A 23,958-nucleotide genomic window follows, 5' to 3' on the forward strand; every position below is an offset into this window, starting at 1 on the left:
CATACAGCGAGGGGGCGCTGGGACCCTCTCCCGCCTGCCCCCAAGGCCCGAGCTGCTGGGGACGGCCCTGCTCTCCTTCTCTGAGTGCTGTTCCTCCACCTGTCCTGTCCTTGGACCACAAGGTCTTGGAGGGTCACACGCCCTTGACCCTTGGCCAACTCTGCCCAGTGGGGCCACCCGCAGAGTCCCTTCCAGGGAAGCCCCCGCGGTAGCTCCTGCGGGTTCGCCGTGACAGCCTCCTCCCCATGGTGGGGCTTTCACTGGCTCTTGTCGCTCTGCTCGGAGACCTGAGCACAGCCCCCGAACCTCCACACACAGACAGATGTGGGCACACATGTGAGGACAGCACATCCTGGAGCATTTGGCCTTGTCTGTAGGCCCTGCTGGAGTCTGGCCCGGGGGGGCCCTGCGTGCACCCAGCGCCGCTCAGCCCACGGGTGCCCGGCTCCTGGGAACTGCTGGCTGCCCTGTTGCTGGGGCCCGTGGTTCTTAGGAGCTGCACCTGCGGTGGCCCTGCCCCGACCCTGCAGTGGCCCTGCTCGGCCAGCAGAGGAGGGTGGCTGCCCGCTTAGTGGCCTTGGCCCCTGGCAGGTGCTCTCCCGTGAATGGGCGAGCCAGGGAGCGGGCGCTGAGGTCAGAGGAATCGCACAGGTTTTATTTTGGGCATCCGTGACCTCCTCCTCGGGGCACCAGGCCCGTGGTGCAGCAGGACACTATTGAGCCGGCACTGCTGGACAGGCCGCAGGCCTCTGAGAGCCTTCGACAGGTAATCCACACCCCGGTCCACCGGGCCTGGCCCAGTCTGGGTGGGCGGAGAGGGTCGGGCCCGGCTCTGGGGCCGGAGGGGGTCTGGAGGCGGGGGGTGGAAGCAAGGGGTAGGGGTGGCCCAGCCCTGGTTGGGGCGGAGGACCCAGAAAGGTGTTGGCTAGGGGGACCTCAGGGACATCTTGGCCCAGGGATGGTGGTGTGCGGGCTTCTGAAGCCAGCAAAGCTGTTGAGGCCGCAGAGCAGGGAGGAGGCTGTGAGGAGAGGCGGTGCCCCAAATATCTTGGCTCCGGCTGTCTTCAGAGGTGACCCTGGGTCGGCGGGGGGGAGATCAGGGCCCCCCACAGTCTGGGTTCTGGTCCCAGTTTGCATGGATGGGGGTGGCGGGGCCCAAGGGAACTTGAATGGGTTCTGGGCGCCCTCGCTGGTGCCAGCACCACCAACTTGGGCTCTGCCAGGCCCCAGATAGAAGCTGCTGACACAGCACTTCGGGGACACTTCCCCAGCCCTGGGCACTTGCCACCCCACACACCCTGGTGCTCCTTCAGGACCTGTAGAGGACAGGTTGGCTCCTATGTCGGGGGCAGAGGAGTGGTGGGGCGGATGGGGCTCTCAGGCAGGCAGGACACCCCAGGCCAGGGACCCCTTGGGCAGAGACCATTCCCATCCTGAGGACCCTTTTGTGGGTCGGCCCTGTCCCAAAGTCTCTGGGAGGTGGCGGCTCCATCGCAGACGCGGCGGGGTCAGCAGTACTCAGAGGCATCAAGCCCTGGGTCCTCATCCCCAGGGCGCTGGGCAGGTTGAGTGGGGCCCGCATGGGTCAGGGCTGCGTGGCTGGCACCATCTGCCCACCTGCCTCCCGTCCCGTGGTGTCATCCACTCCGGTCCCTGCTCTGTGTCCAGCCCTGGACCTTTCATGGAGAACTCTGCTGCTGCCTTTGTCCCATCCAGCTGGGTGAGAAGGGAGAGTGGTGTGTCCCCTGGGGAAAGTCCCCCCCGCCCAGAGCAGTCTCTGAGGTGGGCTGTGGTGGGACGCGACGGCTGTGGACCGTGGAGTCCGAACCGTCCGGACTTGGACCTATTTACCCCGTCCTCAGGGAGGCAGGCGGATTGCGACCCGAAGACCTCAACAAATGGACATTCGAGCAGAGCCAGGCCTAGAATGCCACAGGTGTAGCCATCCTGCCCTTCGAATGGGTTCCCCAGATGGTGAGGGCGTCAGGGCTCAGGGCTGGGGGGCGCGGCCTCCAGCCTGTCTCCCCCTTCACACTCTGGTCCACTCGCGACCACCCGACCATTTGTTCCCACACACCCGTCCTCACCTTCACTGGCTGCCTCCCTCCCTTCCGCTGTCCGTCCAGCCAGTGTCTGGCACACTCACGACCAGCACACTCACCCCGCCCCCCAGCCGCTGTCCACCCGCTATTTATTCATTTTGTCTTTCTATTTACACATCAGTCCATCTACCCTCCTCCCCTCAGCCCTTCACCCGCCTACCCACCCACTCACTTACCCACCCATCCGCCCATCATCCGTTGTCCATCATCCATCATCCAACCACCATCCAACCACCATCCAACCACCATCCAACCACCATCCAACCACCATCCAACCACCATCCAACCACCATCCAACTATAATCCAACCATCATCCAACCACCACCCAACCACCACCCAACCACCACCCAACCACCATCCAACCACCATCCAACCATCATCCAACCACCATCCAACCACCATCCAACCACCATCCAACCACCATCCAACCATCATCCAACCACCATCCAACCATCATCCAACCACCATCCAACCATCATCCAACCATCTACCCATCATCCTTCCATCCAGCCATCTTTCCACTGGTCCATCTACCCACCCTTCCAACTCTCATCCATTCTTCCACCGCTTCACCCATCATACATCTGTCCGTCCATCCATCCATCCATCCATCCGTCCACCCACCCATCTCCACCCTCCCATTGTCCACCACCTACGTCTGTCCATCCACGAAATCTTCACTGAGCAGCACCCCAGGGCCAGGATAGGGAATAACCCCAAGGGGGGGGTGTTCTTTTGGGAGCGGGGCATGGTCAAGGGACAAAGACCAGAAACGCACACTGTTTCAAGCACAGTAAAGTTTAATCAGGCCAGTCAAGGCGGGAAGCATCACAGGTGCTCTGGGAGAGGAGGACCGGATCTCAACCGTCATGAGCCCCGCACTTAAGCCACCATACACCTCGGATCCCAGAGTCAAACACTGCAGAAGGCAGGGACAGGACAAGGTGTCGGAACCTGGAGGCCGGAGGCCTGGGTGCTACCACTGTCTAGGGTGGGTGGGGAGGGCTCCCCGACTGGGCTGACACCGCTCCCGTGTCCCTCCCCCAATTAGTGAACACAGAATGAGCATCTGGCACACACGAGGGCTTTATTGCACTGGCAGGAGGAGGCTGCAAGCAGGGGCTGGGGGCTGGCTGGGCCCGAGCGTGTGGTGCAGGAGGTGCTGTCTCTTGACCTGGAGATCCCCAGGCAGGTGCTCTCTCTTGGCCCATCCTGGGCCTTCCTTGGGAACCCTTGGCCTCTGTGACGGGTGGCTCCTTGGGTCAATCACCAGTGACAGTCCCTTTCCTGCCCCTGCCACGAGAGGCACAGTGGGCGTCAGAGAGCGGGAGGGGGGAGAGGTCAGGGGGTCGAGGAGCGGAGAGGTGGGGATTGGAGTGGGTGATGGAGGGTGCGGGCAGGCCAAACGGGCCATGGCAGCAGCTCCCACGGCAGGGCCGGGGTGGGCTTCGGGCTGGACCCCCCCCACCGAGCATGGAGGTTGCTGCTAAGAGGTACCAGTGGTCTCAGGAGAGCTGCAGCACAGGGGCGTGCGGGCGCACGAGGCTGCGGTCTAGGGAGGGGCGACCTGCCCAGCCCTCCGTGCCGCCAGCCTGGCCCCGCCGGCCTGGCCCCGCCGGCCACCTGGGCCCGCCTACGCTCCCCCCTCCGCCGGCAGCAGCCTCCCTCTTCCGGCTGCCGAAACGCTGTGTCTGCTCCCACCTGGGAAGCTTGCCTCCCCGACGCTGGGCCCCGGGACCCTGAGCCTCTGTGGGACTCAGGGTGGAGGGGGTTCTGCCTATCGCCTGCCCGCCCGCCGGCCACGCAGCCCCAGAGTGGACCTTGGCACTCCCGCGGTTCCTGGGGTCCTGGGCCCCCAGAAGCAGGCGCAGCGAAGAGTGAGCCCCAGGCAGATCCGCGCTCGCCTGACAGAGCCCCACAGGGCGGCCGCTCCAGGCTCCTTCCCCCCACGAACCGGCGGCCTCCGGCTTGGCCCAGACGCCATCTGTCAACGTCCTCGCAAGCACGTGGCGCCCAGAAACCAGGGCGGGCGGCTTGGCCAGGACCACCCCAGCCAGGATGTCTGCGGGAATATCCCATTTAGCGTAGCTCAGCGAAAATTGCTCCCACCTCCTGGCCAATCTACCTCTGATGATGCAGCCTCTGGCCGCCGCCCTCACCGCTGGCTCGCAGTGGACGAGCCTGTGGTCTGACCGGCGACGGCGCGGCGCCCCTCACGCGTCTGCGGGCAGGCGCTCTTCCTGCCCTGGCCGGCCGCCGGCCCAACACGTGCCTCCCTCTGGAGCACGCCTGCGGGCCCCATGGCCCAGCCTGTGCACCGGGGGGCATCCTCGCCTGTCACCCGCCGAGGGCCCCAGGCCTCTGTGGACGGCCTTCTAAGTCAGCATGAGGGGCAGCCGCCCCACAGAGTCGCTGACGCCGACGGATTTGCTAGGGACGCCCCCAGTGGGCGCCAAGTGGTCGGAAAGCAGAGCCCCCGACGGTCAGGCGGGGACCCCTGGACCTCAGGGCCTCCCACATAATGGGGGAGCCACGTGCCCCTTGCGGGAGGGGTGCTGGCCGTGAGGAGGGCGAGCCTGACGGCTGCCTCTCTCCTCCCCAGGGTGTGACAATGCTCATCGTGGCTGGCCTGTGCCCCCAGGGGCCCTCTGGACCCCCACCACCCCTGCTGCCCAAGCCGGGGAAGGACAACGTGCGTCTGCAGAAGCTTCTGAGGAAAGCTGCCCGGAAGAAGATGACGGGGGCCGGGCCTCCCGTGCCACTGGGCGCTTTCCGCACCTCCCTGTCCCCCGTGAGCGAGGCCAGCCACGACCAGGAGCCCACAGCCCCGTGCCCCACGGAGGCCCCACCTCCCACAGAGGCCTCGCGCCCCGTGGCTGCCCGGCCATGCTCTGCCCGCAGCTCCGTCATCCACCACGTGGCGCCACCTCTGCAGAAATCCCCGCTCCCCTTCAGCTTGGCGCAGCGTAGGAGCCTGACCGCTCACTTCAAGGCCACAGGGCCCCAGCTTGCGGCCCCGGCTCCAGCCCCCTCCCGGCCCCCCAGCGGCCTCACACAGGTCTCGGCCCCCACGGCAGGGGTCACCCACGTCAGCCACTTGCACATCCGGCTAGTGCCATCCCCACAGGCCAGAACCCCTGAGCCCCAGCAGACGGCCCCCGATGGGAGGCATGGGGGGCAGGACCGAGACACAGCCCCGTGCCCTCCCGGGGCCCAGCCCCTGGTTCCTGTGGCCCACATCCGCCCGCTGCCCACTGAGGCAGCCAGTCCCTGGCCTGAGGAGCCCCCCGCACCCAGGCCGCCCCCGGACTCTGAGGTCTCGGGGCCCAGAGAGGCCAGCACTCAGGTTGTGCTGCCTGTTGCCCCTACCTCCTGCTCCTGGGGACCCTCGCCCCATGATCCTGCCCCCGAGGGCCCTGCTGTGGAACCCTTGGAGGGTCTCCCTGCATCGGGGCCTGCCGCTGAGGCCGAGCTGGGCTCCGGACCCCGTGGGGCCTCACCCCCTGTCCCACTGTCAGGCCCGCACCCGTGCCCTGTCCCCAGGGTGGCTCCCAAGCCCCAGCTCAGCGGCTGGATGCGCCTCAAGAAGCAGCTGGTGGAGGAGGCGGAGGCACCCCTATTGCTGGGGCCGGAGCAGAGCCCGGAGTGCGGGGAACAGGCAGTGACAGCCCCCGTGGGCCCAGCGTCCTGGCCCCCGGCCTCCCGGGCCTCCAGGATGTGGGACGCGGTGCTGTATCGTATGTCGGTGGCCAAGACCCAAAGCGGCCCGGCTGGGCCCGAGGACAGGGCTGGTGCCCTGGCTGGCCTGGGCCGCCTGCCCTTCCTGTGCAGGCCACGGTTCAACGCCCGGAAGCTGCAGGAGGCGGCCACCCGGCCCCCTCCCACCGTCCGCCCCGTCCTGGACCTGAGCCCCAAGCCCAAGAACTTCAACCGGACGGCGGCCGGCTGGAGGCTCCAGTGATTGGCCCGGGTGGCCCCAGGGCCCAGGACCATGGTGCGGACTGAAGAGGGACAGGGGGTCCAGGGGGAGGCCCCGGCCCCTGAAGAGGACACTGGGGCCAGACGGACGCTGGTAGCCAGGAGGGGGCAGGGCGGGCGGGTGGCCTGAAGGAGGGCAGCGAAGATGTTGGGGTCGGGGTGGGGGGCTCCGTGTGGGGGCAGAGTGTGGGGGCTGGCGGGGAAAGGCTCGTGTGAGAAGGAAAGCGTACCATGCGGTGCGGGCGTGGGGGGTCGACCCGCGTGGCCGGCCCTAGGCTTGGGCCCTGGGGCAAACAGGGGCAGGAGTGCGTCAGGGCTCCAAGGGGCTGCAGGCAGGCGGGGAGGGTCTCTGAGCCTGACATGATCTCTGAGGCTCGTCAGGGCGGGGAGGTTCTGGGGCTAGCTCTGCGGCACCCCCCGCCCCCCACCCGCCGCCGAAGTCTGGGGACAGATTGACATTTGCTGTGCAGAGTGGGACCGGTCGGGGGAGTCAGCCGTCGGTGGGCACCAGGAGCTGAGGCAGAGGCTCCGCATTTCAGGGAGCCGGACCCCAGGCCTTGTCCCTTCTGGTGCCCCCTTGGATTCTCTCACCGAGGGGCCAAAGCATGAGCGGGCTCGCTGCTGGGAGGTGGGGGATGGTCTCACCGTCAGTCAGGAGCCAGCTTCGCTGGCCAGGGGAGGAGGGTGTCCTCAGGGCTGGGGCAGGAGAACACCCCAGCGGGGTGGGTGGCGCCGTGAAGGAGACCCCAGGCCTCCGGCAGCTTTCGGGCCCCGGTGTGCAGCCAGGGCGAGGGTCAGGGCCCCGATGGGGCCAGCAGTGATGAGAGAGGGCCATGGAGGTGACTGGGAGCAGGACACAGAAAGGGAACCCGCAGCCAGTAGGCGGCCCGCTGTGTCACCCGAGGTGTGATGGGAGCTGTCCGTGGACCCCGAGACCCGGGCCACTAATAAAGTGTGTCTCACTGTGGCACTGGGCCGAGTTGCTTCACCAGGGGATGGGGGGGTGGAGACTCGAGTGGACCCCCATCAGGGGAGTGAGGCCAAGGTTCTTGCCCCTTGAAGACCCAGACCCAACTCCCAGGACATTCCCGTGCAGTGGCCAGGATGAGCTCACCGGCCTCCCGGAAGGAGGTCCGAGCTCCCCTGCGGCGCGGAGCTGGAAAAAGGTGAAGCCGTTCGCGGGAGAGCAGCATCTGCGTAAGATGCGGCTTGGTTCGGGGAGTCTGCACGGTGGGGAGACGGAGCCACGCCCGGGTTCCGGGGAGCTCTGAGGCTGCCCTGGCAGCTTGTAACACGCGGGCCCTGTCCACGCCACCACGTTCCCACACACGACGCTTCGTGCTAGGGCCACTGCCCTGGACTTACCAGGAAGGGCCGCCTAGGGCCCCGAGCCCTCGTCCACGAGCACCTTCTCATACTTCCCGTGTCCAGTGGCCACGAACTTGTACCTCTTTCCAGATGGGGTGCTCTGCTGGGGAAGGAGGAGCAAAGGTGAGAGCCGCAGAAGGGCCATGATGTTGCCTCTGGGGAGCCCTCCGGGTGCGCCGAGGACGGCCCCTCTTTGCTCTCGACTGCCGGACCTGCGGTCCCTCTGTCAGGCACGTTTGCACACTACCTTCATTGTTGATGGCGCCTTGGAGCCTCCTTTCTGCTCCCAGAGGCTTTTCTTGCTCATGTCTCCAGCTACAATATCCTGGGGGCACAGGAAGGACATGACACAGGTGCAGACCCTACACCACAGAGAACTCTCTCTCCTTACCAGACTGGGGCCTAGGCCTGCCCACTGCCTCCCTATGTGAGAGCCCGGGGGAGGAGGCAGGAAAGGGAAGACGGCCCCGTCCACCTGCCCTGGGCCAACCCGTTGTCCCGCATGACCTTCCACTCTGGGGCCAGCCCGGTGACGGCCACCCCACAAACGTCCCAGTGCTCCCCACACTTCAGCCTGGATGGTCTCACACTCGCCTTGCCGAGGGGTAAGCCTCGCCCCGGGATGAGCCCTACCTTGCAGGAGGGGGCCTTGGCCGTGGACTGGGCCTGCACCTCTCCCGTCTCCCACCGGCTCTTGGTGCTGGCCACGGCCATGCTGGGCAGCTCGATGGAGGGCTGGCGCACTAGCCTGGAGGCCCGGCCGGCGGTCTGCGGAGCAGAAGGAGCCCGCGTGAGTGAGCGGCCGCAGGAGCCGCGTCAGCGAGGCCCGTGTGAGACCGTCCGACAGACAGACGATTCCCTCCACGACTTTGTGTCTCTGCGGGGGTGCCTTCCCAGCGAAGGGCTGGAGCAGAGTGCTGGGACAAAACGGGCACGGTCCTCCGCTCGGTGTCCTTGGGAAACAGCCTCTCAACCCGAAGAGCACAGGGGACGCGGGGGGTCGGGACAGAGAGGGAGCCGCCACGCCGGCTGGAGGAGCCAGGTCGGGTGGAGGGTGTGGGTCGGAGAGAGATGTGTTGCCGCGGAGGGACGTGGGGACCGGGTGACGGCGGCTGAGGGAGGGGGCACGGCTGGACACGAGAGTATAGGCTGGGGCGCCTGGGGGCTCAGGCGGTGAGGTGTGCCTGCAGCCCAGGTCAGGGTGTCCGAGTCCTGGGTGAGCCCCCGAGTCGGGCTCCCTGCGCAGCGGGGTCGGCCTCTGCGTCTCCCTCGGCCCGGCCTCCGCTCATCCGCTCCCTCGTTCACTCTCTTTCCCCCAAGGAAATCAGTAAAATCTTTTTTTTAAAAAGAATATAGGTTGGATGAGTGGGCGTTGGCTGGCTGGAGGGCCGCAGGCTGGCTGGACGGGCGGGGGAGGGGGCGTTCGCGTGGGAGGGCGCGGGTTGGGCGGAGGAGCCCTGGCCGGCCGACGGGCGCTGGCTGGTCGGTGTTGGTTGAATGGAGGCGCATTGTTTGGACGAAGGGGTCGTGACTGGGTGGAGGGGTCCCGGCTGGACGGAGACGTCCTGGACAGAGGGTCTCGGTTGGATGGCACCGGGGCGTGTGGACGGAAGAAGGACCCAGCAGAAAAGGCGAGGCCTCAGCGTACCTCGACGGCCTGAGTGTACTGCTCCAGCCGCTCGTCGATCTTGGAGATGGGCAGGGCTGGCTGGGACTTCTTCACGCTGTTACTGGAGGGCGGGAGGAGGGTCACGCCCCATGCTCGCTCCCTTGGCGGGTGCAGCCCACCCCTCAGGCCCCTGGATCTCTGGCCCCCAGACCCCTCTCTTCAACCCTCTCCTGGGGAGCCCTGAGTCCTAGTCTGGAAAACAGCAGACACACCTCTTCTTGATGGAGCGGTTCAGGGACTCGGTTCTGTCGATGAGCTGGAGAGAGCGAGCAGAGACGTGAGCCTCCGGCCAGAGGCCCCCCGCCCCCCTCCCCCGCTGCCCCCGTGGCTCCTGTCCACCAGCCCAGCCTTCCCCCGATTCATTTCTCAGGGCTGGGCTGAGTGCTGGGCTTGGGGGAATAGCGCAGAAAGGGCAGGACGGGCTCCCTATTCCTGGAGGTGACGTGTGGCTGCCTCTCTGGGGCTGCCATTCGGTCGTGATTCTGGGAAAGAGAAGGCAGCAGGCTCTGGGCCTTGACCTACTTTGGTGCTGGGGCTCAGGGGAGGTGAGCTCTGTTCGGTAGCGTCCTCCAAGGCCAGGGGGCTGGGTGTCCTGGGCTGCTGGCTTTTGTGGTGCTAGAAAGAGAGCATCTGAGGTTACACGATGAGTGCACCCCCTTTGCACCCCTCCTGCCCCATCCAGGACTTGTTGGAGCAAACACTTTCCCCTCCCTGGGCCTCAGGCCCTTTCCAGCCCTGACATGCTCTGGTTCTCAAACTCTCCGCAGTTCTCACTTGATCCCAGGGTCAGCGAGGCCCTCCACCCTCCTAGAATGTGGGTGCTAGAGTCTGGGGAGTGGGGGCGGGTCCCGCTCGAAGCCAGACCAGCAAGGCTAGCAGAACACGCAGTCAGCAGAGACCCTGCCCGGGGCTCGGACAGCGCCCACCCCTGGTGGAACCACCACCTGCTCTTCTGTCTCTCCAGCGTCTCCTGGCCCCAGGCTGCCCTGGACAGTCCCCTCCGGGCTCCTGGACTGGGTCTCCTCTGCTCCCGGCCCTGCCTGGAGCTCGGAGCTGGGGCTCAGACGCAGCTCCTCCAGGCAGACGCTGGCCGGGCTCTGCTCGTCTGCATCCTGGCTCCCGCAGGTGTGCTGGTGGGGCCTGGGGAGGAAGAGGAAGGCCCACGGAAGGTCATTCAGTTGCTTGCCTCAAGGCCCTTCCTGTTTCCAAACCTCAGTTTCTCATCTGAAAGACGAGAGTAGTCGGACCGGTTGAGGGCCAAGGCGTCCTGACCCCAGCCTCCCTGGGGAAAGGGGTCCGAGGACCTCCGAGCCAGCCCCCATCCCTGCTGGCTCTGACCGGGGGCCGCCCACCACCCACACTCTGAGGCCAGACCCAGTCTCCAGGCTTTCCAGGTAGGACCCAGTCCAGGTCGTGCTTGTCTGTGTCCGGCCGGCCGGCCTCGGCCCCCACTTGTTCCTGCCCTGCTCTGAGAGTGGGGCAAGTAGGCCAAGGAGGGGGGCAGGGTCTGTGGGTGGTTTGGGGGCTGCTCAGCTGGAGGACAAGGCGTGTGTAGAGGCCACAGCAAGGCTCGTGGCCCCGAGGAGAGGGGCGGCCTGCCCTGGCCATGCCTGCTGGCCGCCAGCGTGGCTCTGCATTTGAGCAGGACTGAACCTGGGTAAGATGGGAAATTCTCGAAGTTTCCATGATTTCACGCCCCTTGGTGCCGGTGCCGCCCAGACCCACCGCCCAAGGTGGGTGGGTCCCAGCCAGTGGCCAGCACACAGAGGGCCCATTCAGCGGCTGCGGGTCCGGGGACGAGGCCGGTGTGGGGCGGGAGGAGGCCTGCTTGGGAGCACGAGGGTCCGACCGAAGAGCCAAAGTGCCCCCTGCTGTTGGGAACAGCCGCGGCCTGTGGCTGTCGGGAGAGAGAAGGGAGCCCGCGGGGCTGAGACCCCAGACTCGTGCACAGGCCAGCCCTGCTGACCCCAGACCCATCCTAGAAATGCAGAGTGGGCACTGACTCCCAAAGGCAGATGGGGGAAACTGAGGCCCAGGGGGGGCGCTGGCAGGCAGGGGGCCGGCCAGGACCAGGGCCCCAGCAAAGCCGCTGGCTCCTGGGGTGTGGGAGCTGGCTTATAGGGTGAAGAAGGGGTGGGGGGTGGTGGGGCCACCGGAGGGGTGTTAGGTGGAGCTCGAGCCTCCCGAGGGGCCGTGAAGGGCCGCGAGGTGACCCGGAGAGGGAGTGGCGTGGGTCTGGAGACACTCAAGGTGCGGGGCGCCTGCCCCCCAAGCCTGAAGTCCCTGAGCAGAGCTGGCACCCTATCCACGGCTCGGTGTGAGGCGTCCTCAGACCCCTGAGCGGAGGTGGGGGTGAGGCTCCGGGAGCAGCCCCCCATCCCATTCCTGGGCCCCCGGGGGCGCCTCGGCCCCCGGCCCCGCCGGCCCCGTGCAGACCAGCAAACACGTCTGCACATCTGGAAAGCTTGTCCCTCCAGGCCGGCTCACAGGCCCGCACATCTGGAAATACCTGCTCCCCTCCGTGGGAATGGAGATCAGCCAGCCCCGAGGGAGGAAGGGGCGGGCGGGCGGCAGGGGCGCAGGGCCTCCATTACGTCAGCGGCCGCAGATGTGTGCTGATGTGGCGACACCCCGGCCGGGGCTGCAGCTGGTCTGGACGGGGCCCAGGGGCCCTGGGGAGCCCAGGAATGAGATTCCCTCGCAGCCCTCCCCGCAGCCCCCGGCCCGCCGCCCGCCGCCCCCAGCCCTCCCCGCAGCCCCCGGCCCGCCGCCCGCCGTCTAGCTGTCTTCCTCCTGCTGCCCCTCCGGCCGCTTTGCGGGGCCGGTGGCGGGTTCTCAGGCGCGGGTCGGGGGCCGGGAGAGAGCCCCTGTCCGGCAGCCCCGCCTGCACACGTCGGCCGCCACTTGCCTGTCCTCCTCCTCTTGCTGGCCCTCTGGACTCTCGCCCCAAGGGGCCTCCCCAGCCCCCCGGTGCTGCTGCTGCTGCTGCTGCTCAGGCTTCTGGGACCAGTCGCTGAAACCCTCATCCTCATCCGGTTCCGGAGCCTCTGCGGGCTTCAGGCTGAGGCTGAAAGAGTGGCACAGGGTACCCCCCAGCCCGCTCAGAGCCGGGCCGCCAGGGCCATAGACATGCGACCCACATTCCTCCTCCGTTCCTCAGAGCCCGGCTCCAGGGATGGGGGGCCCTGTCCGCCGAGGCAGCACCCCACGGCTGGGCTGAGCCTCCTCATGGTCAGAGAGTCCCTGAGGGCAGGACTGTGTCTCCCTCAGAGTTTGGAGCTGCCTGAGGCCAAGGTTGTGCCTCACCCTATTAAACCGGGGCCCCCCAAGAACAGGCTCTGTCTCTTTCATGAGTCTTAGGTTCCCCAAGAGCTGGGCCGGGCCTCCCCATCAGTCCAGGGTTCCCTGAGAGCTGGGCTGTGCTTCCTCCATCAGTCTGGGGCCTTCTGAGACCTGGGCTGTGCCTCTCCTATCAGTCTGGGGTCCCCTGAGAGGTGAGCTATGTTTCTCCCCTTAGTCTAGGGCCTGTTAAGACCTGGGCTGTGCCTCCCCCATTAGTCTAGGGTCCCCCGAGAGCTAGGCAATGCTTCCTCCGTCAGTTCAGTGTTCCCCCAGGGCTGGGGCATATCTCCCCATCTGTCTAGGGCCTCTGAAGACTGAGCTGTGACTCCTTCATCAGTCAAGCGTCCCCTGGGAGCTGGGCTGTGCCTTCCCCATCGGTCTAATGTCCTCTGAGAGCTGGGGTGTGCCTCCACCATTAGTTTAGGGCCTTCTGAGAACTGAGCTATGCCTTCCCCATTGGTCTAGGGTCTCCTGAGAGCTGGGCTGTGTTCCTCCATCAGCCTAGGGTCTTCTGAGAATGGACTATGCCTCCCCCATTAGTCTAGGGTCCCCTGAGAGCTGGGCTATGCTTCTTCCACCAGTCCAGGGTTCCCCAAGAGCTGGCCTGTGCTCCCCCAAAAATCTAGGGCCTTCTGAGAACTGGGCTATGACTCCCCCATCCGTTTAGGGTCCCCTGAGAGCTGGACTATGTTTCTCCCCTCAGTCTAGGGTCTCTCAAGAGATGAGTTATGGCTCCCTCATCAGTCTAAGGCCCCCCAGGAGCTGGGCTGTGCTCCCCCAACAGTTTAGGACCCCCAATTGCTGAGCCATGCCCCGTCTGTCACCCTAGGGTCCCCGTGTGTGGGGTTGTCTCCCTCTGCCCCCTCAGCCGTGCCCCCAGGGCTCTGGGGACGTGCTCCTTCCCCAGGAAGCCCATGCACCCCGAGCCCCCAGGCAGGCCTGGGATCGGGTGCTCGTGGGCTCCCCTCCACCCCCAGCCCCTGCCATCTAGACCGAGGCCCCGGCCGGAGGGGCCATGACCGCCGCGGCACCCCACCCTGCCCGGAGCTGCTGACTCGGAGAAAATGGAACAAAACAGCGGCGGGAGGAAGGGGGGCATTATTGTAAAAACAGCCCAGCCCGGCCGCGGAGGCCTCCTGGGCCCAGGGAGGAAACGAGCAGGCCTGCGGCCCGCCAAGTTGGACGTGGCCTCCATGAGTCACCGGCAGCGGGGAGCTTGGGCGGGGGGCTCTGGGGCCAGGGCCGCGCAGCTGGGGTCAGTGTCGGTCCAAGCAGGGGCCAGGACGGCGCGGGGCGGCCAGAGCCTGAGTCAGCGCTCTGGGAGGCTGGCTGGGAGGGGTGGCCGCACGTGAGTCCGGCCGGCCGGCCAGCCAGCAGGCTCTGCTGGCGCTGGGGGCTGTGGGGACCCCCACCCTGAGAACTCTGCCCGCTCCTGCCTCTGCTGCTGGGCTGAGCTCCTGCGTGGTCTCTCCTGCTCTGGGACCCCTCGCCCAGGGCCTGACTGCCAGCACACCCCTCTGCCCGGGGGTACGGGGCCGGGCCGGGCAAGCAGCTTACAGGGTCTCCTGCTCAGGCAGCTGGGGGGCCCGGCTGCCCCCGTCCTCGTCCTGGGCCCGCAGCTTGCTGTCCCTCTCCCGACGGCGCCGCTCCCGGGCGGCCTCTTGCTCATCTTCGACACTCCACTGAGTGGTGAGCCTGGGGGACACCGAGAGACGGTCATACCGCGGCCTGTGCCCTCCCGCCGCAGTCCCAGCAGGCCTCGTGTCCGGGCCTCGGTTTCCTTGTGCATAGAGCGGACGTCACGGGAGCTGGTCACCGAGGTGCCCTCGGGGCCCCGGGGGAGCTCCCAGGACTCTCCAGGCCTGGGGATGGAGGGGCTCCAGGGTCCAGCCAGGCCTGCAGCAACCTCTGGGTCCCCTCCACCAGCTGGGCTTCCTTGGCCCACCCAGAGCCGGGCCACAGAGGGCATGGGGAGAGGCGGCGGGAGGTGTCAGGGGCCTACCTGATCTGGGGGTCCAGCCACAGCCCAAGTACGGCCGGGCTGGGCTGGGGTCAGGTCCGGGGTAGACCTGGTGAGGCAGCTGCCTCCCAAGCCAACACCTCCCCCCCAGCTGGGGTGCTCCCTCCTGCTCCCCAGGGACCCGGTGTGTTGGAAGAAGGCAGCCCCCCAAGAGGGCCCAAGACCTGCAAAAGAGGCTGCGTCCAGCCCCAGCCTGACCCCTCTCTGAGCTGTTTCACAGACGAGGATCTGAGACCCCCTGCAGAGCCCCTCGATCAGTGCACATTGACCCCACAGCTTCTCAGGGTCCCTCCCTTGGGGCCTCACAAGGTGGGCCTGGGACCGGGGGCCCACGGCCCATTTCCCCTGACCCTGGCCTGGTAGGTCTCAGACTATTGGTGTCCGGCGGGGTGGGGGGTGGGGAGCAGACACCCCAGGCCTTGCCCACCGACATGGCCCTGCCTCCCCCAATTCCCCTGGACCCTGGGAGGGGAGTCCTGGTCTCTGCTTCTGCAGGGGTCCCACTACCCCAGGCCGGGGTCTCCGTCCCTTCCTGCTGGTGTCCGCTGCCTGACCCCACAGCCCTCTCCTTTGGAGCCTCCACCCTTGGCCAGGCTGGCCGGCTCCATGGTCTCGGCAGCCCTGCTGGCCGTGATCTAACCTCCCTTCAGTCCTCCCAGAGCCTCCCAGACAAAAGCCAGGCCCCATGCAGCCCCCGCTCTGCCGCCCCCCCGCCCCGTGGCAGCCCCCAGGGACCTCAGCCGTGCTCAGACCTCAGCACCCGCGTCCGCCTACCCTCACTCCTCCGCGGTGTCATCGACCCCCCCACCCCCAGGGCCCCAGCGAGCCCTTCCTGGCCCGCACCCGGCTCCCATCCTGCTCGGAAGCCCCAGGGCCATGGAGTGCTCGGGCTGCTGGGGACCTGGGCTCTGGGGTCCTTCCCCGCCATTCACACCCACAGGCCCTCCTCGTGGAGGGTGGGAGCCCGTGTGCCGCGGGAGTCGGTGCTGGATCCCAGCTGTGGGCCGGAGCCTGGGCCCCCCAACCTTCTTGTGGGGTGGCCCCTGGGGACAACCCAGGAGGAATTCCGGGCCGTTCCTGTCGGGACTGGCCATCTTGTTCCCTCAATCCCGTGTCCCAGCTGCACACGCCCGTGGCCGCATCTGTGTTGGGACATTGTTGCGTCCCAGCCCATGGACGGTGCACAGGTGCGCACGCGTGGGCTCAGGTGGGGCGTGGGTGGCCCGAGGCTGGAGCTGAGCCTCAGGTCACCTTCAGGCCTGCTGTCTGGAACCCCCATGGGGCCTCTCCCCAACATGGCCATAGCTCCTGCTCCCCAGACCCTCCCACTAGATCTGAGTGCAAAACCCAACGTGTCCCGTCACTCCCGACCCAGGCAGGGGCTGAGCCCCCGGGGTCTGCCCTTGCGGTGATGGGTCCCGGCCACGAGAGCCCTGTGTGGGCCCACACTCGGCAGAGCCCCATGCACGGGCACGCAGTGCCTGGCTGGGCCTCCCTTGCACACACAGACACACGCGTGCACACCCACGCAGAGTCCGTCTGTGAGCTCTAGCGCCACTCAGGCCAACGTCGGCACCCACACCCGCCCTCCGTACGTGGCCCCGAACACCCCCCGGCACACAGGCGGGCGTCCCTCTGCACACGCAGACGCGGAGGTGGGAACAAGGTGAGGGGCGAATGCGCAGACCCAGCCCCCCTGCCCAGCCCCCCTGCCGGCGCCTTGACAGCGGCCCAGGAGGGAGACCCAGAGCAGCATCCCCGGGAGGCGGCCCTCCGAGGGTCACCCTTCATGGCCTGCCATTGGCATGCGGTCCCCAGGCTCCCACAGGCAGGAGCGTGGGGGGAGCAGAGACGGGGTGCGGGGCAGGGGTCTTCTGCTGTCTCCCCAAAGCCCCGCGCTGGAAGACCCAGCGGCCTGAGGACAGGGAGCCCTCCCCGCTCCCCCCTCCCGCCAGCCCCAGGATGTGAGTCATGCAGCCCCTCCTGTGAGCCCCTCACTGTTCCGCAGCTGGGCTCCGTTCTGGGAACTGAGAGGGGGCGGCTCTCCTGGGGTGGGGTGGGGGCCTCTGGCCTGGGAAAGGCGCCCCCCTTCCCCGGCCAGCAGCCCAGACCCCTTGGCAGGCTCCGCGGAGCTGTCAGGATGCCGGCCATGGCCGCCCCCCTCCCCGCCCCGTGGCCCCTGGCTCGGCCTGAGCGCAGCTGTAAGGGATTTGGTGTTCCTTAGCAAATGCAATTAGGCTGTTTCCTGTGTCTGTTCTGGCTCTCATGCGGCCATCGGTTCAGCCCCGGGGCCGTGGAGCGCGGTCGTGCATCAGGGTCCGCCACGGGGCCTCGCCGCACCCGGGACAGCAGCGTGGGCAGACCCCAACGGGCCCCGGGAACGCTCAGAGCTCCCCATCTTCGGTCGGGGAGGGACCCCCAGCCCAGGGGCTGCCCCTGCTGGCCATGTCCACTGTCTCCCAGCCCCGACTCGAGGTGCCAGCCCCCTCTCTCCTCTGCAGCACCCCCTCGTGGATCCCCCCACCCCGGCCGGGTCGGATGATGGGGGATAGGGTCTGAGCCAGCCTGGCCCCGTCAGCTGTCCTGCCCCCGCCCGCTGTCCTGCTCCCGCCCTCCCCCTGCCCTGGTGGGCTCCGTCCCTGCTTGACTCTGCCCCCTGCAGGCGGCTTTGGGGCACCCACCTGTCTCTGGTGCCCAAAGCCGGGCTCAGAGTCATGGGGAGAGCTTGGGGGCTAGGCTTGGGGGCCAGGCAGGGCACCTGCCTTAGGAGAATTCTTCTTTTAGGCTTGCAGGGGACCCTCTTGGCTACAGGAGACCTGGACACAGTGGTTGAGAGCTGCCCGAGAGGCCTGGGGAGTGGGACCAGACACCCTACCAGGAGCAGGGAACACAGGTCTCCCCACAGACCACCAAGGTCTCCGTCCCCCCATGCTCTGCCTCCCTACTGTCTCCCGGGGTGGACACTTGCAGAGCAACTGGTCCCCCAAGTGACCACAGAGCCCATGAGGGAAGGCACAGTGTGGGGGAGAAGGAGCCCACGGAGAGGCCTTCTTAGTGTTGGCTTCCGGGGATCCCCAACTACCAGAGAGCAGGTCCCCCAAGGGCAGAGGTCAGTGGCCCCGTCAGGGAGTTCCGGAGAAGGCAGTGGTGGCTGGGCTACCACGAGGGTGCCCCCAACGGCTCATACAAGGCAGGGTCCTGCCCCAGGCTGTGTGGGAGGGTTCTGTGGGTGTGGCATGGCCTGGGGACCGGCTGTCACACGTCCTTGCAGAGAGGCACAAGGTGCCCCTGTGGGGGTGAGCCCGGAGTACGAAGGCAGCGTCAAAGGGGCAGGTGGACAGGGAGGAGGCAGGAGGGGCCGGAGGAGATGAGCTGGCAGGAGGGGCAAGGAGGAGGCACACGCTGCCGCCCCAGGCCCGGGGTGAGGACAGGGGAGCTGCCGGGAACCCCGCTCCCCCACGCCCCACCCGCCTGCCCTGGCGCGGGTCCAGCCCACGCTCCTGGCCATCCCTCATCCAGCAGCACCTTTCTGGGTGCGCCTGTGTCCTGCTGCGCATGGGGAGAGATGACCCCTTTCCTCGACGGCACAGGCCGTCAGCAGGCCAGGGAGATAGCGCCCTGGGCAGCCCAACCCCACTGCCCGGAGAGCCCAGGAGGCGACCTTGAACTTGGTTCTGAAAGATGAGCTGGGGCTCGTGGGCCAGGGAGGGGGTACAGTGAGAGCAGAGCCATGAAGGCGGTGGCCAGAGTGCTTGGTGCAGTCATGGCCAGAGAGGGGCAGCTGCGGGGGGACGGACAGGAGGGGCTCTGAGGCCCCTGTGGGCGCAAGTGGGCTGGAGGGGAGCTACCGGCCGGGAAGGTGGTGCGGGCAAAGGGGCAGCAGCCGCCCAGGAGGGAAGGGGGGTTGCAGGGGTGGGTGGGTTGGGGGGAGGCCCCGAGTTGAGCTTGGGCCCGCAGAGTGTGGGGCCATGGGGGCTCCTGGGGAGACGGACAGGAGGGGCCAGGCCGGGAAGAGCCCAGGGGATGAGTCACCCCTCCGGGAGCTGAGGGGCAGCCATGGGGCACCAGGGGTCGGGGGTGACCAGGGAGCGGAGAGCGGCCGCGGCTGCAGGGGAAGGCCTGGGGTACAAGCCGCTCGGCCCCTTCCGGTCTCCGTCCCTCCTCCTCCAGGCTGGGCGCCTCACAGGAGTTAGAGCTGCAGGGGTGGGGACAGCCTGGGCCTGCACCCCCACCCCAGGGCCTTGGTGTCCCCACAGAGCACTCGGCTCTGCCTGTGCGGGGCGGGAGCGCAGCCCCCCCGACCCTCCCCTCTGCAGTCACTCCCGGAATGGCAGCACGAGTGGGGCAGCACCCAGCGACCTGTGGGTGATGTTGGGTCCCTGGGAGACCCAAGGCAGGGCAGCTGGGGACCCTGGGGACTCTGGGAGGTTCTAAGCAGGAAGGAGCTCGGTGGAAGGCAGCTGGAGGGGACACGAGGTTTGGGGGACATGTTGCCCTCCCGAGGGCAAGGAGGATGGGGCTGAGCGGAGGGAAACATAGGAGGTCGCCTCGGAGTGGGGCTGTCATAGGAGGTCGCCCCGGAGTGGGGCTGTGGCTTCAGTCCCTCTGACCCCTTCCTCAGGGTGAGACGCCGGGCCCAGCCTCGGCTCCCCAGCTCCCCGGGGCCCAGACCTCACTCAGCCAGGTGCAAACAAGACCCCTCCCCGGGCTGCCCTAGCTCCAACTGCCTCTTGACTGGTGCTATTGGCAGACCTGGCCCCCCAAGAGGAAGCGGGGGCGCCACGGGGCAGGGCCTGGCCCCCACCCCTCACTGCCCCCCTCCTGGTTCTGGTGGCAGGTCTCATCTGAGAGGCCTCCCCGGAGGAGGGGACATCTGCCGGCAGAGCTGGCTTCCCCCTCCCACAGAGGGGCTGGCTCCCCAAAAGTCACAGGCTGGCCCTCAGGTGTGGGGAGGGAGTGAGGCCCCAAGGGGCTGGTGCTGGGGGACATGGGGCACAGCTGCTGCCTCCGGGAGCCCACAGCTGGCCGGACAATGTGCTCTCGAGCCGTGAGCCCCAGGCCAGGCCATCCTAAGGTAACCCCACCCACACTCTAGCTCCTTCCCGGCCCCGGGCAGGGGAACAGAGCCCTGTGGCCTGGGCAGGGGCTCTGGGCTCGTCCCTCAGGTGGGAAGGGCCAGGCAGCCGGCGTGCTGGCAACTTTCCTTCCACGGGAGCCCTGGGACCCCAGCCAGGAGCACCTTCCGCCCGGGCAGGCCCTTCTCGCAGCCGAGGCCGGCCCGTCCTCAATCAGAGCGTCATCTCTGTGGGACCCTCCCCTGGCCTCTTCATCCAGTGCACAGCGGGGCAGCCCTTGTGGGGGGAGCCCCCAGCTGCCCCACACAGCCCCCAAAGCCAAGGAATCCCCCTTCAGCCCCTCCTTCCTGGCCGGCCCCAGGAGCGGACCGGGGAGTGTGGCCCCTGCCTCTGACCTCAGGTCACCAGGGACCCCCCAGGGGCAGCGAGGGCAGGCCTTATTCAGCCCAAGACAGCCCCACCCCGGGCTCAAAATGCCACCTGGTTGTCACCCCATTCAGGGGGGACTGTCACCCCAGTTTACAGCTAAAGAATGGGGTCGGGAGGTCTCCCTTGGGAAGGGGAACCAGGAGGCCACAGCCATGGCTGCCACCGCCCCCAGCCTCCCTTCCTGGGCCAGGGTCCCCTCAGTGACAGTCCCGTATGTGTCACCTGCTCCATCACCTCCCAGGCAGCCCAAGTCCCTCCTGTTCCAGCCCCTCGCTAGCAGGCCTGGGCAGGCCTGTCCCCCGATTTGCCCCTCCCCTCCGCCCCGGGCTCCGGCCCCCTCCCCGAGCCGGCTCTCCATCCCTCCGGGAGCCGGGGCCCACAGTGGGGTCCGGGACCTTCGGGGCTGCCAGGAAAGCCAGTGCTGACCACTAGGCGAGGCTCAGGGACCCCAGGAGAGCCCCTGTTTGGAGCCAGGGGGTGGGGAATGCCTGGGAAAGCCCCCTCAGAGGAAGGGCACCTGCGCCTGTGCCTGTGCCTGTGCCTGTGCCTGCGCCTGTGCCCGGCCTGTGCCCGGCCTGGAAGGATAGGGGATGTGGACGGTGACACCTGTCAGAAAGGACAGGGCAGCCAGCCAGCGTGTCGCCCCTCCTCTCTGTCCCCACGCTCCTCCCGGGTGACCCACAGTCCCGGCCCATCCCACGCAGGCACCCCTCAGGGACAGAGTCGCGCGGAGGGCACATGTCCCCATGGCTCCCTTTGCCCCACATCCCATTCCAGACGCACCCAGTCCCAGCCTGCTCCCTGCCCCACGCTGAGCGGCTCCGTAGGTGGCCGGCCCGCCCGCCATCCATGCAGGTGGGAGCTGTGCCCGCCGTAGGGCTCTGGGCCAGATGGGTCCCTCCCTTGATAGCCCCTGTGCAGCCCGGCCCCCAGTTTCCTGCCACAACTGTCTCCCCAGACCTGCAGTGTCCTGGCTTCCTGGACCCATGAAGGCCCTGTGGGGACCAGCCTCCAGATGCTGGTCAGGGCAGCCCCAGGCCAGGCCGGCCCATCATACCGCAGGCCCCGAAGTTGTCCAGGCCAGGCGGGCAGACCCTGGTCGTCTGCTCTGATGGCCCGACAGGGAGAGGGCCATGCGGGGGGCGGGGCGAGTGGGGTCCCTGCTCCCCTGGTGCCCACCCACCAGGGACAGCTGCAGCCCAAGGGAGAAGGAGGCAGTGCCCCCAAAACCTACCTAGAGGGGCTTTGCCCGGTCAGGGGTCCCCTTTCCAGTCTGGCTCCACAGAGCCCTGCACCGTGGTCCCACAAAGAGCTTTGGGCCCCCAAGCCCCTCTCTCCCAGGATTCCCCCGGAGGCTGGCTCCCGGACCGTCCCCTCTGCCCTAGAGTGGGACCAGAACCGAGCCTGACGTCCTGCCGGCCGGCCCATCGCCTCCCTGTGGCTGGGGGTCCTACCTCCTGGGACGTGCTCCCCGGTCAGCCTCCTTGTCCTTGCCCCTCTGGGCCTGGGGTCAGAGGTCAAGCCCCTTCCCTCTTCAGGTCCGACCTGCCCGTGGGACGCCGGCGTGGCCGCTCCGGTCTCCGCCCCGCGCACAGTAATCGCCGCTGTCCCTGCTCTGGGTCCCTGACCACAGCGCCGCAGGGGTCTGGGCCAAGTGTCCGCGGCCCGCCCAGGAGCCCTCCAGGCACCCCGCCCACCGCCAGCCTGCGCCGCACCGAGGACCCTCTCTGGGACCGCGCGGGGGGCTGACCACAGGGCGCCCCGGCTGCTAGCAGCCCCCGCCTCGCCTCCGGGCCCAGCCCAGGCTTTCTTGGCGCTGGCCGGCCCTCCGGGGCAGCCCGTCCCTCCCGAGCCAGGCGCCCACGAGGCCAGGCTCCGGCACGTTCCGCGACACGCGGCTGGGGGCTGGCACCGGCCGCCGCCTCAGCCATTCCTCCTCACTTTCATCGTGCCCAGGGCCGGGCGGGGGGCACCCGGGTTTTCCCGACAGCCCAGGCAGGGTCCCTCGCACGGCTCTCCTTCTCGGCCCATCCCGGGGTCTCCAGACCCGGCCCCCAAGCACGCGGAGCCACCCCACCCCCTGCCTGACACTGCTGTCCGTTTCTGCGCAGGAGCCTGGGGCCCAGCCTGGCCCCTCCCCGCCCTCTGCTGCCCTGTCCCCCTCCCCTGCCCACCTCCCCTCTGCACAGCGCATCAGGGGCTCGGGGCGATGCCTCCCCCTGAGCACCCGACATGCCACAGACTGCCTGAGCCTCAGCTTTCCTGTGCACACAAATGGGTACGCGGGGCCAGCCCGGGACGGTCTGCTGGCTCGGGCCTCTGTCCCTGAGGACCCCGCCGGGAGCTGGGGGCTACCTGGTCCCTCTACAGCCAGCATGCGGCACGCCACCCCGTTACAAGAGGCGAAGCGGAGCCTAGCAGGAAGGGGCCCGACCTGGGGCTCCCCCTCCAGCCACAAGGAAGGTGCGCCAGGGTTCCGGCCCCACAGCTCCCGCAGGCTGGTGCCGGACAACAGGAGGCCCGGGCGGGAGAGCCTGGGCCCCACGCATGGGGCCCCCGTCCAGACGCGGGCATCCCCCCCCGTCCAGACCCGGGCATCCCCCCCCCCCCGGCCTTACGCGGGCATCCCCCCCCCCCCCCGTCCCCGTCCCCGTCCGTCCTCCCCACAGGGTTTTCTCTCCTCCTCTGCCCCTCCCTTGGCCTCACTGGCGTCCCTCCCTCCTTTCTTGCAGGTCCCCGCGGCCTCCTGCCATCTTCCTGGGGGGCCGGAGCAGGCAGTGGACGGGGCCCTCGCACCGCCCACACTCAGCACCCACGGCACCTGGCCCTTGGGGCCTCCGTCCCTCCGCTGCTGGGGACGGCGTGGGGCAGACGGCGTGAGGGACACAGGGTGGGAGGGACCCTGTGGGAGGGACCCTGTGGGAGGGGCTGCTGAGTGTCCACAGCGCCCGTCGCCCCCAGCCGACCCCGATGTCCTGCCCTATCCCTTCTCTTTGTTGTTTTCACTCAGCCTCTCCCTCCTCTTGGCCACCGTCCTGTCCTGTCCGCATCCTGTCCTGTCCTGTCCCATCTTGCCCCTGCCCTCATCCCATTCCCAGTCCTGTCTGTGTCTCGTCCCGTTTCACCCCCATCCTATTCTTGTCCTGTCCCCTCCTGCCCCCGCCTTACCCCCATCCTGTCCTCTCCCTGTCCTATCCCTGCCCCGTCCCCATTCCTGTCCCTGTCCTGTCCCATCCGAGCCATCCTGTCCCCACTTTGTCCCCATCACTGTCCCTGTCCTACCCGACCCCATCCTGCCCCGCCCCCGCCCTGTCCCTGCCCTGTCCCCATCCTGACCCTGTCCCATTCCTTCCCCGTCCCCGCGCACCCGCCTTCGACCTTCACGGGGACCCCCCACCCCACCCCCTCTCTGTCCTCCGTTCTCTCTTGTCTTCGCCCTCCGTACCTGCAGAACACACTTTGGGAGAGCCTCGCAGCCCACTGGGGACGAAACCCCTGGTCCCCACCTCACCGCAAGGCCACCTCAGGACCTCCCCCTTCCCAGGTAGACGGCACCCCTCCCAGCCGCACCCTCGCCTTCCGGGGTGGCCCGCGGTCTGATCCCGCACGCCCCCTGCCCCGAGGAGCCGCCGAGGCCTCCCCCACACCCGGCTCCCACCTGTGCTCCCGACACCTGCGCGAGCTGGCCCCGGGCCACCCACCTGTGCTGAGCCACTCCGCGCTCCCCGAGCTGTTCCGGGGAGCCCTGCCCGCTCCAGCCACCCCTCGGGGCCCGGGGGGGCCACGGGCCGCCTTCTCGAGGCTCTGGCAGGGGCACGGGGAGGGGAGCGAGCCCTCAGGTGCCCCGTGCCCCCGGGCTGCCGCCTGCTCGCCGCCCTGTCCTGCTCTGTTGGCGGGACAGGACTGGAGCCTGAACCTCAGGGCTCTGGGCTCCGGCCCTGACGCCCTGCCCAGGGGGTTGGGCCACTCAGTCC

General features: G+C 68.1%; 2 protein-coding genes across 7 annotated transcripts in view; one reads left to right on the top strand and one right to left on the bottom strand.

Moving 5' to 3' along the window:
- The first annotated feature begins 695 nt into the window (after positions 1-695).
- LOC116598829 (proline-rich protein 33-like) lies at positions 696-6,220 on the top strand. Its single transcript, XM_032358169.1, has 2 exons — positions 696-766; positions 4,706-6,220. Exon 2 carries the CDS (start codon positions 4,715-4,717, stop codon positions 6,062-6,064), a length of 1,350 nt encoding a protein of 449 aa, XP_032214060.1. The 5' UTR covers positions 696-766; positions 4,706-4,714; the 3' UTR covers positions 6,065-6,220.
- Positions 2,886-23,958, bottom strand: part of LSP1 (lymphocyte specific protein 1) — a 35,863-nt gene continuing 14,790 nt past the window's right edge. For 2 of the 6 annotated variants that reach the window (XM_032358171.1, XM_032358172.1), the window contains exons 2-11: positions 14,018-14,155; positions 12,027-12,185; positions 10,063-10,258; positions 9,641-9,733; positions 9,331-9,374; positions 9,098-9,179; positions 8,083-8,235; positions 7,697-7,774; positions 7,447-7,549; positions 2,886-3,396 (exon numbers count right to left, since the gene is read on the bottom strand). In XM_032358171.1, coding sequence (XP_032214062.1) covers positions 7,460-7,549; positions 7,697-7,774; positions 8,083-8,235; positions 9,098-9,179; positions 9,331-9,374; positions 9,641-9,733; positions 10,063-10,258; positions 12,027-12,185; positions 14,018-14,155 — 1,033 coding nt within the window. In that variant the 3' untranslated portion in view covers positions 2,886-3,396; positions 7,447-7,459. Of the gene's footprint in view, positions 3,397-7,195; positions 7,275-7,446; positions 7,550-7,696; positions 7,775-8,082; positions 8,236-9,097; positions 9,180-9,330; positions 9,375-9,640; positions 9,734-10,062; positions 10,259-12,026; positions 12,186-14,017; positions 14,156-23,958 lie in introns of all 6 variants that reach the window. The other 4 variants (XR_004289167.1, XM_032358175.1, XM_032358173.1 and 1 more) reach the window with 4 other exon arrangements.

The sequence above is a fragment of the Mustela erminea genome, chromosome 9, assembly GCF_009829155.1.
Source record: "Mustela erminea isolate mMusErm1 chromosome 9, mMusErm1.Pri, whole genome shotgun sequence".
Classification (NCBI taxonomy): domain Eukaryota; kingdom Metazoa; phylum Chordata; class Mammalia; order Carnivora; family Mustelidae; genus Mustela; species Mustela erminea.

What these genes read in the sequence shown, in the direction of transcription:
- LOC116598829 (XM_032358169.1), top strand. Translation starts at nt 4,715, where the DNA reads ATGCTCATCGTGGCTGGCCTGTGCCCCCAGGGGCCCTCTGGACCCCCA.